Source organism: Tachypleus tridentatus, chromosome 2 (assembly GCF_004210375.1).
Source record: "Tachypleus tridentatus isolate NWPU-2018 chromosome 2, ASM421037v1, whole genome shotgun sequence".
NCBI classification, from domain to species: domain Eukaryota; kingdom Metazoa; phylum Arthropoda; class Merostomata; order Xiphosura; family Limulidae; genus Tachypleus; species Tachypleus tridentatus.
The window spans coordinates 90,695,721-90,717,533 of record NC_134826.1 but is presented as its reverse complement, the minus strand read 5'-3'; the positions used below and the strand labels follow the sequence as shown (position 1 = coordinate 90,717,533).

The 21,813-nt window shown below is 32.2% G+C and overlaps 1 protein-coding gene across 9 annotated transcripts in view; it reads left to right on the top strand.

Annotated features, from left to right (window-relative positions):
- LOC143244500 (armadillo-like helical domain-containing protein 3) overlaps positions 1 to 21,813 on the top strand; it is a 112,983-nt gene that overhangs the window by 65,171 nt on the left and 25,999 nt on the right. For all 9 annotated transcript variants that reach the window (XM_076489292.1, XM_076489300.1, XM_076489293.1 and 6 more), the window contains 5 exons: positions 4,255 to 4,321; positions 4,665 to 4,757; positions 9,355 to 9,413; positions 11,655 to 11,720; positions 14,153 to 14,283. In XM_076489292.1, coding sequence (XP_076345407.1) covers positions 4,255 to 4,321; positions 4,665 to 4,757; positions 9,355 to 9,413; positions 11,655 to 11,720; positions 14,153 to 14,283 — 416 coding nt within the window. The remainder of the gene's footprint in view (positions 1 to 4,254; positions 4,322 to 4,664; positions 4,758 to 9,354; positions 9,414 to 11,654; positions 11,721 to 14,152; positions 14,284 to 21,813) is intronic.

Here is a 21,813-nt window from a genome sequence, read left to right as displayed (position 1 = left end):
GGGTAAGTGACAGGTGTTAAATGTTTGCAACATTTGATCAGTATCTTTACATATCAGTATAAAAACATTTCTTCAGTATATATGATAGGGGTTAGATGTTGGACCATTTATTCAGTTGGTTTTTTTTATATGACAGCAAAGTACACTTTTGGAACATGTGCGACATGAATTGTATGTTGTAATATATATATATTAAAAGAAAATAATATATATACATTTTTTTTTCTAACATTATTACTAGTATATAATGTACTTGTGCAAATATGTGCCAAGAATTAGTTGTTGCAACACTTAATATTTCTATATATATTATTAGTATAAAGTACACTTCTACAATATATATTAACAGGAATTAGATGTTGTAATATTTATTTATAAATGTTATTGGTATAAAATACACTTAACCTGTGTAATACATGTAAGACGAGGTAGATGTTGCAACTCGGTTTCAGTGCTTAGTGGTTTTTGGTAATTAATTAATGTGCACTCGTGTCACGTATTCAGTAATATAAAACTGACCTTTAACCTTCCCTGTTTAGGCTGTGCTTTAATGGACTAGTATTTTGTAATATACAGTAACATTTCAATTATTATACATTTTATATATAAATATAAAATATATAGATTATCACTATTTAGAAATAAATTGTTAAACTTCTCTTAAAATATAAAACAAAAAGTAAAGTAAACAGTTATCTCTTCTTGCTACAGCCTCTGTACTCTGTTGATGTTGGACATAGGTTGCTAGGTCTTTTAAAATTTTCCACATGGAATATACCAAACAATTTTTTTAGGTTTTATATGTGTGTGTATATATATAGATAGATAGGTAGATAATTGAATAACCAAAAAATCATTAAAAAAAATACATTGATACCACAGAATACCATTATAATTTATTAAGCTTAGTAACTAATATGTATTTAGATTTTTAAGATATGAAACTTCAAGCAAACTAAAGACACAATGTATGTTCTTGAAATCTTAGTTTGAAAGAACTTGGTAGCCTTTTCACAGATTAAAAGGGGGACATTCTAAGCTATTGATTAGTTATTCACATGTCATATATTGAAGTAAGTGAACATAAGGGACAGTTTCCAAAAATGGAAATATGTGAATAGAGCCACTCTGTTTGATTCAGTACCTAAGCCATATCTCGGCAAAATAAATAGATACGAGGTTCTTGTTTTATATTCTACTTGTAAATACTGGTAATTTGAGTTCCTAATTTGTACAAAACTGTAGACTTGGTATTTTGACATCACAAACATCTAATTTTAAACAGTGCTACATTCACCATGTCTCATGACTCACTAAAACCAATATTTAGGCATCTTTTTTAATATTTACTTTCAAGTTAAGAAATTAAATCACATGTAATATTAAAATTTGAAATATCTACAACGTGACTCCAAAGTTATGAACATAAATTCATAAAATAGTAGTTCGATAAATTTTGAATGCAAGGCAACAAACACAATGAGATGACCTGTGACCCATTCCAGAAAAGTGAAAACACAATTCAGCTATCATGTCTGCATTAACTAAATTCTGGTCACCAGATACCTGATCTCTACAAAAATGAGAAATTCATGCCTCTCATTTGCATAAGTGCACTGACCTGTGACATTGCAGTGGAAAAAATGCAGTGTTGAAATCCAAAATAAAAAAATACTTGATTTATTGAGGCACAGAAATAGAGAAATTAAAATAATAGGAGTAACAATGAATGACTAAGCTAGATTTACCTGCATCTTGTACAATCAGCATACAAAAGCTAAGATTATATTAAAGCTAGTATATCTATTTGTCTGTTTACTAGTTCTATCTTAAGAAAAAGGAGAAACTCTCCTACAAGATCAACCTGAGTTCTCCTTTAAAAGTGGCAGAACTGCATATCACATTCTCCTTGTAGTTGACTGATCAGAAAAGGCTACTTGAATGTGAAGATATCTCTGTTCCATATGGCAGTTGAAAGGTATCCTCCAAACACAAAATCAAGAAGTACATATGAAACACTTACTTTGTCTTCAAACAGTATGTGTTCCTTGACTGGTAAAGTCATAGAAAAGAACCTGAATTTGAATTTCTACCATACTTAGTGTTCTAAAATCAGAACTTAGATATAAGTACAAGAATTTTGTATATACATAATGAATATATAATATGAGATAATAAGATATGTAGTATTTGCATAATACACATCATTTACAGCTTTGTTAAAGAAGAGGTTCATAGATTAGGAAAATATAGTTATTCTGTGGTATTATGAAAAATGTATTCACATTCTCTCATGTAAATTTACATGTTTGGAAAGCTACTGCATTTTCAAAAGTAAATGTCAGGTCCTGTAGAACAAGTTCTAATATAGTTTTCATGTTGTTTAGTCATGTCATTAGACCTCCACCTGTGTGTTTAAAAAATTGCAATGAATTATTGCAGATGAGTTAGGAAGTATAGTTGAAAACCTGATAGGAAATAAAATATTGTGCTTTTGTAGGTGTAAAAAAGGTATGCAAACATATGTAATCAACTGTGTTAATTTTACAAATTTATAATTGAATTTCTTAGTGCATAAAGTTTATACAAACATGTATGAATTTATGTTTATAAAATGATAATGCTTTACTTCTCTTAGTGAATTTTTAGATAATTTTTATTGCTGGTGTCCACCAGTGGCACAGCAATATGTCTACAGACTTAGAACAGTTTTGATACCATTGGTGAGCAGAGCACAAATAACCCATTGTGTTGCTTTGTGCTTAACTACAAACAAACAGTGCTGGAAAGAATAAAAAAAAAATTGTATTATGGGAAATGAACTAAGGAAATAATGGCTTAGATAGCAGTAATAAAGATTTAATCTTGGCAGTTCTTAGATTATCATATTTAGTATGTGAATTGGTTTGTGAATTGTTAATATCCTGCATCAGAACAGTGTTTGTATTAGTGGTGTTCTTATAATGTTGTATTTCAAGGTTCTACGACATTTCGTAGCCGCAATTTCGTGCCCGACACTTGGCAGCCAACAATTTAAAAGTTGAGCTCCTTGGCAGCAGACAAGTTCACACCCAGAAAAATTGGCAGCAGATGATTACCCAGCCAAGCAATACATGAATTATACAACTACATCATTATAGTTCATTATGTTACTAATGTTAATTAACATACATTTCAAAATTGACGTCGCTATTAAATCTGGAAAAAAACATAAAATGTCTGCATTTACTGTTAGAACTTCAACACATAGTCTTTTTATTAAACTTTCATTGATTTATTTTCAAACAGCCAATTAGTAACATCATGAAGAACACAGTAACTTACGTAACATCAAACAGAGGAAAGCCGAAGGCATGCAACAATGTAAACGTTTATTTATTCAATAAGGGTAGCAAGAAGGACAATCGGGTAACTTTCTACATGTGTGAAAATTACAGAACTTTGCACTGCCCACCACAGCTGCGCACCTGATGGACTGAGAAAATCCATCCTAGAAGTTGTATCTGCAATTAAAGCACAGGCAGTTGCTACAGCAGAGCCACCTATTACCATTTTGGCTAACAAAACCACCACAGTAGTGCCACCTGTTGCAGCAAGCCTACCATATGTGGACAATCTCAAGTGTATGATACAGTGGATGCGCTTAAGACTACTGCTTTAAACTGTGAACAGATGTGGCAGCATGGCTGTATGATTTTGACTGTGAATAAATGTGGCTACATGGCTGTATGATATACGAGTCTTTTTTCTTAAACTGTAATGTTGATGTAAATACTCGGCTGGGTAATTATCCACTGCCAATTTTCCTGGGTGCGAAATTGTCTGCTGCCAACACGGTGTGCATGTTCCTATGTGTACACTGATAGCTGCATATATAAATATTGAGACATATTTACCAGAAATTAGGTGGTGTGTCTCCTTTTATGTGTATAATTTCTTCTTGAGGATACTTTCCAATTATCAGTTGTGATATATGTGATTGTATTGTAACTTATTCTATGGAATTTGAAAGTAATATGAAATTTTACATTTTTGATCACTTTGTGTTGAAGTAGCACAACCATTCTAACTTATTTTAACTTCTGAGATAGTTCAGTAAGTAACTTGAAAATTAAAAAAAATATATATATATACTACAAGAATTGTGTTCTGAATCTAGTAGGTATATAGGCTGTCAAGTGTTCTGTTATGGATGTATGACACTTAAGAAGTTTTACATTCAGTAATAAAAAATGAATATGATTTTTTTTTCAGTCATTGACTGACTTTTGTGGACCTTCAACTTCTCCTACTCCTGTGTCATCAGAAAGAACAAATCAAGGTTAGCAGAACTTGCATTAAAACATCTTACAAGTGCATAATGAATTTTTCAAATTAATTGTTTTTATTTTATAAAATTTTTAAAAGTTAGTTTTTGTGTCTGTCACTTAGTATAGATGTTGATACATATTCACATCTCTTATTTGACTGTTTATAAATATAATCATGTTACAATGTTTACACTTTACATTGCTAATTTTTATTATTTATTGGTTTTGTTTAAACTACGATACTTTTTGTATAGATAGTACTAGAGCAGTGTAGGTTAAATATCTATTCAAAATGCAGGCATTCTTTACATGCATAATGATATTTAATAACTTTTAACATCTGTTATGTGTTAGGTCCAACTGATATCACTGACATTCACACCCCACCTTCCAACTTGCTTGTGACTTTCCTAGAATTTTCTTCTATTGTTTTTCAAAATACAAAAAGTAAGTGTGTTTTTTGCCTAATATAGTTTGATGCTTTACTGAGATATTTGTTGTGAACAAAAAATGTTTATAGCATTGTTATTAATGTAGATTTTTCAAGATTGGATTAAAAAATATTGTATTAATGCCTTTTGATTCAAATTGAATTTTAGTATGTAATTATTCTATTCACAGTAATCATTTATGTTTAGATGTGTGGTTATTTACAACTTAGACATGTGTCTGTTAACTGGTTCAATGTTACAGTAGCTTCAGCCACGATATGTGCATACACTTGGACTCCACTATAATGGGATTTGCTACAGTGCAAAAGTACTATAACTCAGGTCTGTCTAAGACCCCAAAATGTTCATTTAACTTTTACCTCTCAAAAAGTATTTTCAGTGTTTTACATGATGTGCCAAACATTATTGAATTATTAATTCTCCATAAGTGACAATAGATAATACTCATTATCATCCAATAAGCAATTCAATAAAATAAAACTTTCTTGTCAAACATTTTCATTCAGTTCACACTATATGAAAATATGAATTTAATTAAATGTGATATTTAATATTCAAAAACCTGTGATCTTTATTAACTGCTGGATTGTCAGTTATGCTTACATTGCTGTTTTAATAATAAATGTTTCATAATAAAACATGTAGTTATCTCTAGAACTAACCAATGAGAATGCTACCTTATGATTAGTTAAGGGACTTAGCCAATGTCATTAACTTGGCACTTTTTAAAGACTTTGCTATAACATAGTTACACCTATAATGCAGTCTTGCAATATGGACCACATTATTATGGGATCCCAGTGTAATTATCTATTTACTACTTTTATGTTTAGAGTAACTGGAGCTACCATATCTGTACATATAAACAATGTATTTATCTCTGTGTACTAATTCTGCATTTACTGTAGTTTCAGCTATCACATATCAGACTGTTGCATATTAAATGTTGATTTTCATGTGCAAATTTGAAACTTGATTTTTAGTAGCTGAGAGAGAAGCGTTATCGTAAATGTTTGAGAATAATATAGTATATTGTCTGGTTCATTTCAAGTCACTTTATTTTTCTGCTTTCAGAAACTATGTTGTATTTATATTGATTTTTGTCACCATGGATAAAATTGATATTGTAATTTTCTTATACAAGTTCAAGCTTGGTCACAATGCAGGAACAGCAACTCATAATATCAGTCATGCATTTGGTGATGGCACAGCTAATGAGTGCAGAGCATATCATTAGTTTGAGATTTTGATCTGGTGACACAAGCCTTGAAAATGAGCCTCAGGATTGCCCTCAGACTGCCATTAATGAGGAAGAACTGAAGGTCTTAGTTGAATCAGATACTTGCAAACAAACTTAATGCTCATTATTCAAGTTTTTTGGCAATTGGTAAGGTGAAAAAGCTCAGTAAATGGGGTACCTCGTTAATTTAATGAAGATCATGAAACAAGACGAGGTGTAATTTGTTCCTCACTCCTACTCTCAATAAAAATGACCTGTTTCTCTACAGAATTGTCACCTGTGATGAAAACTTGATTGTTTATAACAATTAATGATGATCCAAACAGTGGCTTGACTATGAAGGAGCACCAAACAATATGCCAAAACCAGCTTTTCACCCTGAGAAGGTTATGGTCAGTGTTTGGTGTGATCCATTATTCATTTTTAAACCCAGGAGAAATACCCTTAGCATAGAAATACTGTTGTAAACTTGAAATTACGTATCAAAAGTTGTCAGGAAAACATCCATCAATAGTTAATCTCAACACACCCATTCTGCTTCATGACAGTGCTTGACCTCATGTCTCACATCTTATTGTCCAAAAACTAAACAAACATCAGTATGAAACTTTATCTCATCCACCATGTTCACCAGATCTTTACCCTACCAATTACCACTTTTTTAAAGATTTGAACATTCCTTAAATAAGAAAAATGTTTCCAAACCACAGGTCATTTGAATGTCTTTGAAGACTTCATTGCATGAAAGGATGTCCAGTTCTTTGAAGATAGTATTTATATACTTAAAACTTGTTGACAGAAATGTATTGAGTGTAAAGGAACTTGTTTTTATTAAATACATTAAACAACAAAAATATATTTTTGTTACAATTTCATTTAAAACTCTGACATTTCATATGCAAAAACCTGTAATATACAGTCATTTGAAAAAGTTAGGACATCCCAATCAGATTCACTTTCAAACAAATACGAAGAGGCGATACGAACGAAAACATTATTGCTTTGATATGTCTGTATTTGCAAGAGTTATCCAGTCCCAAGTACGTTTTGCTACAAGAAACACATCACACGCTTGTTTGTTTTGCTATACAAAGGCTAGCTGCTAATGCTAGAGTTAATTTCGAACTAATAGACAAGATGTAAGGCAGATGGAGCTCTTATCGTTAACTCTTGAGCTACTAAATTTTAATTGAATAGTAGGATTTGATCGTCACTCTTATAACTCACACAAAGCTCTAAACTGTAGTGTGTGAACTATGAGAACTATGGGCACTTCAATTTACATTTTTACAAGCTAACTATTAGCTATGCCACGCCTCTAAAAAAAAGAACCATTTACATACACTTCTATCAACAACAAAAATTGCTTGTAATTATTAAGCGAATAGTCTTGTGTCACTGAGTTTAATTTTTCTTTATATATTTTGAGTTTTGTCTTTTGCAGTTACAGTCATGTGAAAAAGTTAGGACACCCTATGAAAGCCTATGTATTTTTGTAACATTTTTGGATATATAGATATTTAATCTCAATTTTAACAATACTGAGAAATTATAGGAATATAACTAAACAATTAAAACTGAAGAAAAGACATTTCAATATCTTCTGTAAATGTAATTTTACAAAAATGCATATTTTAACTGAGGAAAAAGTTAGGACACCCCCACATTTATTTCCAATTAAAATGGCTCAACTCACACACAGATGTATCACACCAGGTGCACATGATTAGAAGATCGTTACTCAGCATTTTGAATGAGGCTTGCCATATTTAAACCTCAGACATTTAGTTTGGTGTGCTCCCGACTGTTGAAGTGAGAGTGAGCACTATGGTGAGAGCAAAAGAGCTGTCTGAGACCTTCAGAAAGACAATTGTAGCAGCTTATGAGTCTGATAAGGGATTTAAAAGGATCCCAAAAGATTTTGAAATCAGCCATTCCACTGTCTGGAAAATAGTCAACAAGTGGAGGGCTGTCAAAATGACTGCCAACATGCCCAGGTCTGGTTGTCCAAGCAAGTTCACCCCGAGAGCAGACTGCAAGATGCTAAAAGAGGTCTCCTAAAACCCTAAAATGTCGTCACAGGACCTACAGCAGGCTCTGGCTACTGTTCATGTGAAAGCACATGCTTCTACAATCAGAAAGAGACTGCACAAGTGTAACTTGCATGTGAGGTGTGCCAGGAGGAAACCTTTGCTCTCTAAGAGAAACATCAAAGCCAGACTGAAGTTTGCCAGAGAGAATGTACACAAAGACCAGGACTTCTGGAATAATGTTCTTTGAACAGATGAGTCCAAAATTGAATTATTTGGACACCAGAACAGATGACATGTTTGGCATCAACCAAATACAGCATTCCAGGAAAAGAACCTCATACCAGCTGTGAAGCATGGAGGTGGAAGTGTCATGGTTTGGGGCTGCTTTGCTGCAGCAAGACCTGGACAGCTCTCAGTCATAGAATCCACCATGAATTCTACTGTGTATCAGAGGGTGCTTGAGGATCATGTGAGACCATCTGTAAGAAAATTAAAGCTGAAGCGGAACTGGACCCTGCAACACGACAATGACCCAAAACATACCAGTAAATCCACCAAGGACTGGCTGAAAACTAAGAAATGGAGAGTCCTGGAATGGCCGAGTCAAAGCCCAGTTCTTAATCCCATTGAGATGCTGTGGGGTGACGTGAAACAGGCTGTACATGCAAGAAACCCTTCAAACATCTCACAGCTGACAGAATTCTGCATTGAGGAGTGGAGCAAACTTTCTTCAGACCGATGTCATAGACAGGTAGATGGTTACAAGAAGTGTCTCACTGCAGTTATTTCAGCCAAAGGGGTTAACACTAGCCATTAGGGAGTAGGGTGTCCTAACTTTTTCCTCAGTTAGAATATGCATTTTTGTAGAATTACATTTACAGAAGATCTTGAAAAGTCTTTTTTTCAATTTTAATTGTTTAGTTATATTCCTATAATCTCTCAGTATTGTTAAACTTGAGATTAAATATCTATATATCCATAAATGTCGCACAAATACACAGGCTTTCATAGGGTGTCCTAATTTTTTCACTTGATTATGTATATACACAGTTACAAAGCTAATGTATCTAGAACAACTGTATGTATGTTAGTATTTTCTATTTATTCAGATAAAGTTAAATTGATTAACTGGAACAAATAGAACTTTTTTACCTGGCTGTATTAAAATGAATATATACTTGTACAAGATGTAACAAAGTGAGTGCACATGTACTGAAAGGGTCACTTTCAACAAAGTCTCGATTGTTTTATTCTAGTTTGTTTTCATTAACTTGATGTCTTAGTTCACTGTGAACTTTTGTGTTCATTTATTTTTTCAGCTGAAGCAAATATTCAGACTGCTAAACTGTGTTTTACCATTCTCATCTGTATTGCTGAGGTATTTTTTTCATCTCTTCCTAAAGAACTACTATAAGATTTGAAAATACAAATATCAGTGTTAGTTCTTATTATCTAGGTTGCACTCACACAATTCATTTCTTCCTTTAGTACTTGACATGAACTATTACATTAGTTATAGTTTAGTCATTTATAAATTTAACTTGCTTGCAAGCTATGTTTTAAGATGTTTATGAAAGCTTTGTTGTATAATTTAATTGTCATATTTTAAATACAGTTGTACTGAATAGTAGCAATCGACAAGGATTCCAAATAATTTATGAGCCAAAAAAAAACCACCTTATCAAAATCCCAAGCAAAAAACTGATCATTTAAAGTATTAATTCTTATATGTTATGTGCACATATGGTAATAAACTTTAAAAAGGTTATTAACATTTTTTCTATAATAATTCAAAAATTTCCTAAACAGCAGCTTTTGTCTACAACTAATGTGCCAGATCATGTCGGAGGGTCTGGTGCCTAGATGGCTTTGACTGCTAGTACAAGGTTTCTTTAGTTTATGTTACTGGTCTGTGGATATCTGCTTTTGATATTCCAATAAAATTATATATATATATATATATATATATATATATATATATATATAAAATACATGCACATGCATAATATAAATGATAAACATATCATGCGTGTATTTAATTGTTTTCAACCGCTGTTCATCCCAATGGATGGTGTTACATGCTGATGGGTAGACACATGAGTCTCTAGAAGTAAAATATATACTTTATGCAGATATAAAATAAAAATTAAACAAGCAAGAGTATTAAAATGTTGAATTTTAAAATGAAGTAGGGAGTCTCTGCTACAAAAAGTAATAAAGCAAGAATTAAAACCACAATCATAAATTCATAGAGGTTAATCCCTACTTTGGCAGCTTTGTACACTTATTTGTAGGCCAAAAGTAAGGATTACATTTTATAAATTTTTTATTATGGTTTCATTTCTTATAAATGTTATAGCTATCAAGGATATGTCTGTACTGAAATGTATAGATGTTGTGTATATCCCGTGGACATATGAAAACTGAACAAAGGAATAAGAAAAATAAAATTATAACGAAAGTATGGATTGTTGGTTATTAGTCGAGTTGCTACAAGAAGTATCCAGAACAAAAATTCTGCATTTAAAAGTACACAAACAAGTGAAGTAATACTATCCTAGTTGGATGTATTTTAAAATGATTTTCAAACCCATTGTGATCCATATTGTTAAATGAAACAGCCTTAAATTCCCAACGAAAGTGAGGATTGAAAATTGGTATAAAATCTATCCATCTAGTATCACTTGAACTTTTTATTGCAGAATTTATTTTGTTTTGGATACTTCTTATAGCAAGTCTACTAATAACCAACAATCCCTACTCTTTATTAACGTTTTAGTTTGTTTTCCTCTGTATTAGACTTCGTAATGCAGATCACTCTTCTATTAACATGAAACTTTGCATTTGGAAATGAACCAAATGCCAGATTAGGGATTCTTTAAATTTGAATATACATTAACCAAATTCTTATCCATGGACTTTATAGTGCAGATTAACCAGTTGCATCTAGAACAGATTAATCAAGTGCCATTTATAAAATCTAAAGAGCAGTTTATTCAAAAGCCTATATAAAAACTAATTAGAAGGTCGTATCAGATTAAAAGCTAAGGTGAAGATAAACAAAATTTCCAGTTAAAGACTGTGCAGTGTTATTTTACTTTAGAAAACTACAATCACTTTTATACGTTAGTCAGAGTATAGCAACCTAGTCTCTCAAAGTTAGTATTAATTGTTACAAGCATAACAAACCTGTACGTTTTCTACACATAGAGTGAATAATTGTTATTTATGCATGATTCCAAACTCAGCAAAAAGAAACCTAATTCCATAAATAAGTATCTGTTTGAGTTACTTTTAATCCTAAAAACATATTATTAAGCCCATAATATTTCTAAAGTGACACAAAATTGAACACAGTTTTTCTGCTTCATTTAACGTATAGTTAATGTGAACTGTGTCACAGTTGAATAGGTTACAGTTTATAAGATATATTTCATAATTTATTTCTTAAATCTGTGTTTTAAAAACTATATATTTTATTTAACAAATGTTTTGGTTAGTTGACATTGTAAAGATTTAAGTAGTATGATATAGGACTTGTTGAATAAAAATTGTCACTTTTTTCTTTAACTATGTGTATAGCAACTTGTAATTTATGTTCTCTTTTCTTCTTAATTAGGATCAGTATGCTAATTCTATCATGCATGATATTAACATGGTTTTTAAAGTTCAACTGCACAGAGTGGTAAGTAGCAGCTATCTCTAAGAATTATTTAGATTATTTTTATGTTACCTAGTTCAGGCCTTGACAAATCTCAGGTGCCATGTCACCATGACGGTTAAAATTTCATTGTTGCACCTCGGTATTTTTTCCATTATATTTGTGTGTAGGGCTATGCTAAGTAGAACTTGAATCCAGAACAGTTCTGTACTTTTGAAAGTCCATAACTATTTTCACATTCTTTGAGTTCTAAATCACTCTTTGTGTTTAGGATTTTAAAGGCAGATTCAACACTTCTTATGTTGTTTCAGGAATGAATCACTGTAGTTACAAAACTCATTACTAATTTCACACCGTTTTGTTTTACTTCTTTTTCTCAATTTAAGCAAACATTGTTCGTGCTTAGATTCAGATGGGACTAAAGGCAGTTTGTTGAGGCAATACTTCCAAGTGGTTGTTGATATCGTGATTGTTAGCATGGACTCGTTGTTGTGAAAGTAAATAAATATACACAGTCTCCATTTCCCTGTACAAGTAACAGTGAAGTTAGGTTGAGTACATCTGACTCCTGAGTTTTTTAGGATAGCTTCTAGGTCCAAAAATATTTGTTGAAGCCTGACCTAGTACATGCTGCTTATGCACATTAGTCATTACATTGTTTAAACCAAACAATAACATAATTTTAGGAAGTATGTGCTTCTATACATTTCTGACATTGTATGTGCTGTCATTAGTATTTATTCTATTTTTGGAAACAAATAGATTATTGCACATTTCAAAATAATCACATAACAAATGTGTAAAATAACTTAAGTAATGTTAATATAACACACATTATTAGAATTTTAAAAGTACCTAAGATATATTTTACAGAAATGTTAAAAGAACATCTGTGAGTTTTAAGTATTAGCTTAATTTTTTTCAATTCTCATTTTATGGCCATTGCATTAACTAATTTAGTTATTTTGCCTCTAGACTCCATGCATTGATTCATTGGTAGAATATTTAAATTATTATTTTAATTTTGTATTGAGTGGTGTTTATGCATAAAAACATTATATTTTAAATATTTTCATTTTCTGTATTGGTAATGACAGTGGCAAAATCTTTAAAGTATTGGCTTTTGTATTAGGATACTGTGTGTTTTGGTGTGATTTTTTTGCATTATTAATAAATATTTATATACATTTTCAGATTTTATGTGTAAAATGTCAGTCAAGTGCATTGAACTAGTTTCTAAGAAAGATTGGAAAAGAAAATTTAGGTTTATGTGTTATAATTATACTTAGTGTTACAATATTAGGTGTGTTAACTCACTCGTTTTGTAACATAATAATACTAATTAGTAAAACCTGGTATTAAAACTCAACTGGTCACTTAGTGACTTGTATCACTAGCTTTGTTTTTAATCAACCAAGGGTAGTTAAGTACCATCCATTAGTTATTGTGTGGTGAACCAGAATGTGCAATGTATTGTCCTCAATACTATAAATTTAGATAATACCTTCCACCTCTGCAACAGAAAAACATCTCAACTTTATAATGCATTATCCACTACAATTTACCATTCTACTTGTACATCTTCAGCAACTTCTCATGGTCATGTTTCTGCATAAATATTGTCTGAGTTTCCAATAAAGTTCAGTCATTCTTTCAATCTTTGCAAACTGTTAAAGCTCAGTCACTTTCATAAGTAAAATACCAGACATTTTAATATCAGTTACTCCATGCAAACTAATTTATTTTCAAACACCTTCAAATGGTTCTGTTGCAGGTAACTAACTCCATGCAAGACTTATTCTTCTCTGTTTATTTTTGTTAAAGTTTTGGCTCAGTTTGATGTTGAAATTCTTTGAATAACATTGTCTTCCTACATTATTATTTTTCTTGAACATGTTAGATTTCAAACTTCCAGCTGGAAAAAGATGTGCTTTTCTTTGAACCACACCTTTCTTGAAACTTTTAATTTTAATATGTAAAGCAATCATTTGTGCCTTCTTTCACTGCTTAAATCATTTTTAGCTATGCTGAAATAGCAGATGTTTTCAAAGATATTTACGTGATATTGCTCATTCACTGCAGGTAATTTTGTTGATACAAGTACTAATACATTTTATTTAAACAAACATGTGAGAAGTGGATAAATCAAGAGATCAAGCTCACTCAGCCCATATTTAAAGGTACCTGTTAATTGACATGCACTCATCTTATGAATAAGTGAGAGAAACCATTCATGTTTTCCTGACATTGATTTCCAATCTTACAGATTTTTAAAGCAAAAACTGATAATTTTTTTGTTTGGTTTAGTTTTGTGTTTATTATTTTCAATTTGAGTTTTTACACATTTCAACTAGGAATTTCAATTTTTCAAATAATTAATATTTGTGTTTATAGTTAGCACTACAATTTTGATTGATATTTCACCTTGGCAGTTTATTTTATATTAATATTTTCAGCCCATGAGACACCGTAAAGTATCATCAGAAAGGCGTTCTCCATCACGTCCTCTTGCTTGTGCCATCCTTGATCTAATGGTTGAGTTCATATTTAGCCATATGAGAAAAACACTACTTTTGGAACTTTTTAAGTGAGTTTGAACAACTGATAGCATATTTGAAATGTTGTTTGTTACACTATAGTATTCAGATCTTAATATTTAATTATACATAAGATATCAAACATTTTTATTCCAATTTTTTGCTAGTGCTTTACAAAAATATAAATATTTCCACAAGATGATTATTATTCTTAAGAACATAGTAAGAATTAAGAAACCAGTTTCAAAGTTAAAGCACATTTTTGTGCCAGATATGAAGTACTCTGTTCATGGTTAAACTCCAAGAGGTAAAATTTGCATCTGAAGGATAAAATAAGGTTTTACGCCAAATACAAACTACTCTTGTCATGACTGGGTTCTGTGTTAACTTGTCAAGAAACCACAATCTCAAGGTTTGGTTAGTGCGTAGCTTTCATGTGTTAAGTTCTTAGAAACTGTAGGATATTTAAAAGTAGGCGCAGTGTTAAACATGAGCACTTATAATGCTAAAACTCAGGGTTTGATCGTTATGATTGGCACAGAGCAAACATTTGCGCATATAAACAAACAAAACAGAATTACAGATTTTTTATTAATTTTTTTTTAACCTGAAATGAGCTCAATATTTAACTTTCCTTTGAAATTCACTACTTGTTTTGTCATGACTTGTTGACTGCTTTTATCATTCACAAAAAATACTCGTAAGAAATACAAAACCCCATGTATTATTAGATCCACTCTTAGTCACTGAGCTGGTCTGTTTTGAGGAAATTCTACTTCTTATCAACAACACTGGACGAGGGCAAATTGAGAAAGAAAACTAGGTTCTTTGTAATGGTGTTCTGTGTAGTATATGTTTGGTTTTTTTTGGTTGTCTTTTATTTGCCACAGTGAAAAAAAAATATACCAGAGATAATATTGATTTATTTTTCTAAATTATTCAGCAAACAGTTTTAAAAAAAAGTTTAAAAATATGTAAAATGCAAACTAACGTTCATATGGCCACTTGTCACAGTTTACACCAGTTTGAAGGAATTGCACCTTTCACCAACAACCTAAGCAACCAAATACTGAGCAATTAAAATACATTTCACCAATAGTAAAAAGCTTGGTTCTGTTTATCAGTTTATTTATTTCTAAAGTTAGTGATGAAATGTGGGACTTAAAAAAAAAAGTCTGAATAACAAGTAGTGGATCAAATGGTTGATTGCAACTAGTATTTCTTTTTAGTACCTTAAATAATGTGTATACTGAATAATTGAAAAGAATGAATCTGTAGTATTGATACTACATTTTCTTCAACTTCTACAAAGATGTGCTAACTGTGGTAAGAACAAGACAACCAAAACACAAAAAAATACAAATAATTTGTAAGATACTTTGCTGCTTTGATAAAATATTGAAACTACTCAGTTTCACTAATACAAGTATATCGAACAAGTACTGTAAGTACCCTGTTATGTTAGCTAGAAAAAGCAATGATAAATTATTCTAACAATGATTCCATGCTTCTCCAACTAGCTTATCTTCCAGTGAAAAGGATCTTCTAAATACCAAATCAATAGTAGAGCTACTAAATAAAAATGATAGAAAATTTGTGGAGTCCAGCAATTTAATTAACAGTGCTTGATTGAGAGAAACAGTAAAACACAAAGCCCAAATGTTTGATCATTTTGTTTTGTAATGAAACTGTTTAACCTTTCAGCAACAGGTTGGTCAAAGTGCACACATCACAACCTTTTACAGTGTTGCATTCAAAACTTAACTGCCTTATTATTAAAGAATAAGAACAAACTTGGCATCAAATCATGTTTAATAAATCCAATTTTAGTATTATTTAAGTTTTAAGTTCTTAATTTTGTGGAGAAATCTTTAATATAATCCTTAATCTCACTTAGTATAATAACTATGATGTTTACTGTCTGTTTTTCTCTTCTCAAAATGACAAATTGTCATTTTCTGTTGAATTTCCATTTTAACTTTGTTCCCAAGGAGAACCATCAACTAGCTTGGATGCTATTCCATAGTTAGAAAATCCAGAAACATTACAATAATTATTATGAATGTAGAAGAACAAACTTGGCATCAAATTAATAATTCAAATGTTAATATTATTGACGTTTTAAATTTTTAATTCTTCAGAAAAATATTTAAAATAATTCTCAATCTCTCCTTGTATAATATACTCTTCAAAACAAGAAACGCAAAAGGGATATTTTTGTTATTTTAAAGAGAAATATATGTAATAACATTACAAGCTCAGAGTATGTGATGTTACATGTGTTAAGGCACTGATTGTCAGACCAAAATGACAATAAAAGTTGTGCACTTTGAAAACGGAGGAAAACATCGGATTTTTCGCCGAAACACATGCGTGTCCAATAAATTTGTTTGAGAGATCTGCATGTTCTGCAAGTGCAACATGTGCAAATTTCCTATAAAAGTGACGGGTTCTCGGTTTCCATAGCTCAGTGTTAAGCCACCGACACGCAATACAGTTACGCCAAGACTGACTGAAGCACAACGCAACAACGCCATTGGTTGCTTGGAAGCAAGCGAATCTCGATCAGATGTTGACAGAGCTGTGAATGTCCACCCAAGCACCATCACAAGGCTATGGAATCGTTACCAACAACATGGATCAACTCGTGACCGTCCACGATCTGGCAGACCTCGTGTAACCACGCCCGGACAAGATCGCTACATCCGGTTATGTCATCTTCGGCATAGGACCACCACTGCGACATCTACTGCCTCAACCATACCAGGGCTGTGTAGGATTTCTGATCAGACTGTACGCAACCATCTACGAGATGCAGGAATCCGACCTCGACGTCCAGTCAAAGGCATCATCCTCACCCAGCAACATCGTCAAGCACGGCTGCAGTGGACTCGGGCACATCAGGTATGGCCTCATTGACAATGGAGGTATGTTTGGTTCAGCTATGAATCACGTTTTATGCTTCATAGGCAGGATGGAAGGACCCGTGTTTACCGTTGCCGAGGTGAACGTTTTGCAGCAAAGTGTGTGCAGGATGTTGACAAATTTGGTGGTGGCAGCGTCATGATGTGGGCTGCCATCGCCTACAATGCCAGAACAGACCTTTTGCACATTCGGCTCAGCGATACGTCAACGAGATTCTTAGGCCCCATGTGCAACCCATCATGGTGAACATCAACGACATTTTTCAACATGACAACTCCCGTCTTCACACAGCCCGACTCACCACTGTCTTCTTGAGACACCACAACATCAACATTCTTCCCTGGCCCTCCAGATCACCAGATTTAAACCCCATTGAACATCTTTCGGAAGAGTTGAACCCACGTCTGCGACGGCGACAACCTCAACTGCAGAGTCTACCTCAGCTTGCAGCAGTTTTGCAGGCTGAGTAGACAGCCATTCCACAGGATGTGATTTGTCATCTCATCGCTTCCATGGGCAGGAGATGCCAAGCAGTTATTGATGCTCATGGGGGGCATACTCGTTATTGACGTTGAGTGACGTTAAACTTCAACTAGTGAGCGTGGACTTCGCCTTTGCAGACTTTGGATGCTCAGCAGTGAATGTGCTAAGTTTCACACATGTCATACAGAACTACCCGGAATAAACTTGTTAACAATTTGTCTCATATTTTGCCTTTTGCGTTTCTTTTTTTGCAGAGTATAAATATGATGTTTGCTCTATAGGTTTTCCTCTTACCTAATTTATTTAGCACCCCTCCAAGGAATTTAGAATTTAGCATAAATTACTCATAATAATATAATTATTATTCAAGCAAAGCATAATCTCAATAGCCTACAATCTTATTTGTGTATGGATACATAAAATACAAAATCCAGACACACTTGTAATACTCACCTGTTACATCCATGTTTACAAATTTCCACTAGCTCTCTGATGTTTGATACAGTGTTATCCAAAATTTTTTCTATTTTAAGTTAAATAATTAAAAAAATACAGCCATGCAACTTTCAATGTCTTGTAGCCCAAATGAAAGTTATATTGAAATGTCAGTAGGCTTCTATGTTTGCACTGTTTTTGATTTTCAGCATGTCTAACTGAAATTTTACATTTTTAGTGCTCTGCCTTCTGTAGGATACTCCTCCATGAAATGAAATTTCTGAAATTTTTTTATCACTTACCACTTTTGTTTTTGATCTCTGACTCATCATCTACATGCCCTGGCTGTCGTCAGGTTTAGAAAGGCTTACATTGTTTTTTCTCATTCTGTCAGTCTTTTTTTTTTCCCCCACATATTTTTGCATGTCCATATCACTCTGGTTCAAATTTTTCTGACTAATCTTTCCTGACTGGCACTGCTTTGGTTTTCTCAGCTATTTTGGCTCAATTTGCCTCTTTTGTTTTGAATTAATTTTACTAACCTACATTTTACTGGTATATTTCTTTTGACTTTTTCACTTTTTGCCACCTTCCACATTTCTTCTTGGTGGGACCCAGATGACCTTCTCTTTCCATTGTTTTCAGTGTTTCTTTCAATTGAATCCATTTTGCACATTTCCTTCCCTTACTCCACTTGTTTGTCTGTAATTTTCCTTTCTTCCCATACCCATTAGGTTTGGATTGTGATTCAATTAGCCTTTTATTCCTCGTTTCCTCCTATCCATCATCACTTCCTGATGTCTTCATGTCAATTATGCAACTTTCCTTTTCCCTTCATCCTGCCATCCATTGGAGTTACTTCATATGTTGAGCAATGGGTCTACATCTCATATGTTCATCTCTCATTCTCTGTTTTGGGTAGCTGTTTCTTCCTTGTTGGGGTACTGTTATCCATTGGTGTTGCCATCTTTCACTCTTTCACAAAACTATGACTGTGATTTTGGATTGTAATCAACTTGCCAGAAGTATAATCTTCTATCCTATGCCAACCTGAATATCAGTACCAGGTGGCTGGGTGTTGGATTTTAGCTGACTTACCAACAATGTGATCCTTATCCTACCTCTGCATGCATGTTAGTTCCAAACAACATGGGTTTTAGATGGGGTTATAATTCTTTGTGTGAGAAGAGGTAATGTACCATATTGAAAGTTATGATTTTCGTATACTGAAAATGTTCTTCCCAGGAGGTACTTACACTTCCTCTCCATTGAAATACAGTACTTCCATTTTCTCCCAACACTGGATGTGATATTTTGGTAGAATTGAATCCTCACATGCTTTAAGAGTGTGTCATACACTCTTATTGTTGGAGGGTTGTTGTATAATAATTTGTATGTAATACAAATTGGAATAAGCTGATTCCCAGAGGGTGGGGAAGTTTCAAGGCTCATGATATATATAAAAACGTTTTTGCATATAGAGGCCAGCACTGAATTAGAATAGCTATGTGATAGAGGTAAGTATCCAAAATACATTTTCAGTCTAGGAAAATTATAACTATATATTTCATAGTTTTATATTTATTACAAGGTCAATTAACTTAGTCAAATACTTACAGAAGTAGGATAAATAAAGTATTAAGTTCCTCTGAATAAAACTTTTATATTTATTTAGGAGGTTTTAAGGATTATGCAAATGACATCTAAAAATTTTCAGATGAATAAAAGTATTTGTAATTTTAACATGAAAATCACTCTGAACTCAGAGCAGTCAATGCTTTGATTTCATATAATTAAGGACAAAATTGTAGTTAAAATACTTAATTAAAATTCTGCTTTTGTCTACAAAAGACTTAATGTTTACTGGAAGCATGCCAAATTTTTTGAAGATACTCAAGAATGTTGAGAGATATATATCACCATAATTACATGGTTGTTATAAGGTTCTGTAAAATAGACTGACTTACAGAGATAAGGTTAAAATATATATAATATCAAACTGGTTTTGAGTATGACCTAATGATATGAGTGCCACCACGGAAAACATAAAATTAAAAAATTATGCTTCACACTTTGGGGCTATTTCTTAGAAACATTGCTCAAGCAAAAAGTGTTTATGCTCAAAAACCTTATTTTTTAAGAGGCAGTTCGAGTTTCTAATCTAGTCATGCTCCATCTGGCAACTGTGCATATTGATCATAGCCCTAAAGTACAGTGTGAAAGAATATGAATACATTTAATTCTTCAGCCCTTAAGGTGTGCATTATTTTGTGTACCTTTTCTTTGACTCTGTTGTTGTCTTTTGCTACTGAGTTATTTGTGGATTTTGACATATAAATGGACACTACACTATATTTACTATAGCTTGGATAAGACCTATAAGGTCTCTTTATGAGTGGTCCTACTGCTTCAAGTTAATTAAATTTCTTTATTTTCCAATGCCATTAAGTATAAGAAATATTCCCATTCTGGAATTTCTTCTAAGTCCCCAAACTAAATACACTTTTGTAACCTGAGTATATGAATATTTTAAGTTGTGTAGTTATTGCATATGCTTCCCAGATAAATTCATTTTTTGATGTCATCATATTACTTGCAAAATGCCAAACAAAATAATGACATTCTGCTTCTACTTTATCTCAACTGTAGTTATCAGATGACTTGATGATTTGAATATTCAAAATTGCCTTAATATAACATACTCAATTCTCTGTATACACGATTTTTTTACTGAAAGATATAGCTGAGCATAACACAAGCTTTTTAACATTTCTTGGAGTGAGAGATCAGTATTGTTGAATCATTTATAAATGCATGGAATGCATGATTCCAGCATGGAATAAACTGGCTACTGCACAACTAACCAACACGCACATTAGGAATGGTAAAGAAAGTTCGTTTTGTATGATTTAAATTCTTAAATTTATGAGAAAATATTTTTTAAAATCCTCAATCTCCCCTAATAAGAGAATTGTGACATATATTGTGTAGATTATCTCTTTCTTCAGTAATTTATTTACCAACCCTCTCAAAAATATGGAATTTAGCACTATTTACTCAATATAATAGATATTTGGGGAAGATGTAATTTTTATAACCTACAACCTTTTTGTTTTCAGAACCAAAAACAAGATAATCAGATCTCTTTTTACCACACCCAACTGTCATGTTTTTTTCAGAAATTGCTAATATATTTCTGTTTTAAATTATATTGCTTATAACTGATGGAAAGCCAAAAATTCAATCAAATATCTTTTTCATGGTTCAGTTTCAAATTTCTTTTTGTGAAAAAGATATTGACTAGTTTATTATCTCATATCAAAAAGCCAGTAAAATTTTGGTAGTTTCAGGATATTGTTTGTTTTTGCATGTTTTGATTCTATGTTTGTAGGTGCAGTATTTAATTGTATAAAAAATGTAGATTTAAGTTTCATCAACAGTCAATAGGGAAGAAATAGAAGGCACAGATAAGTACCATGTTTCTTGTTTTTCCTGTATATTATTTATTTGGTATTATAATAGTAACTAAAATGTAAAAATTGGACACAAGTATTTTTAATCGTAATATGATAATCACTTTGTTTGGAGCAATCAAAACAAAGAAATATTTAGTAAACATACTTATTGAAAATTCTGTTTCCTTATCTACAAAAGACTTGGAATGTTTTCTGAAAACTTGCAAGATTTTGAAGATACACAAAATATATTAAAAGCTATAATATAGAAGCTCTCAAGAT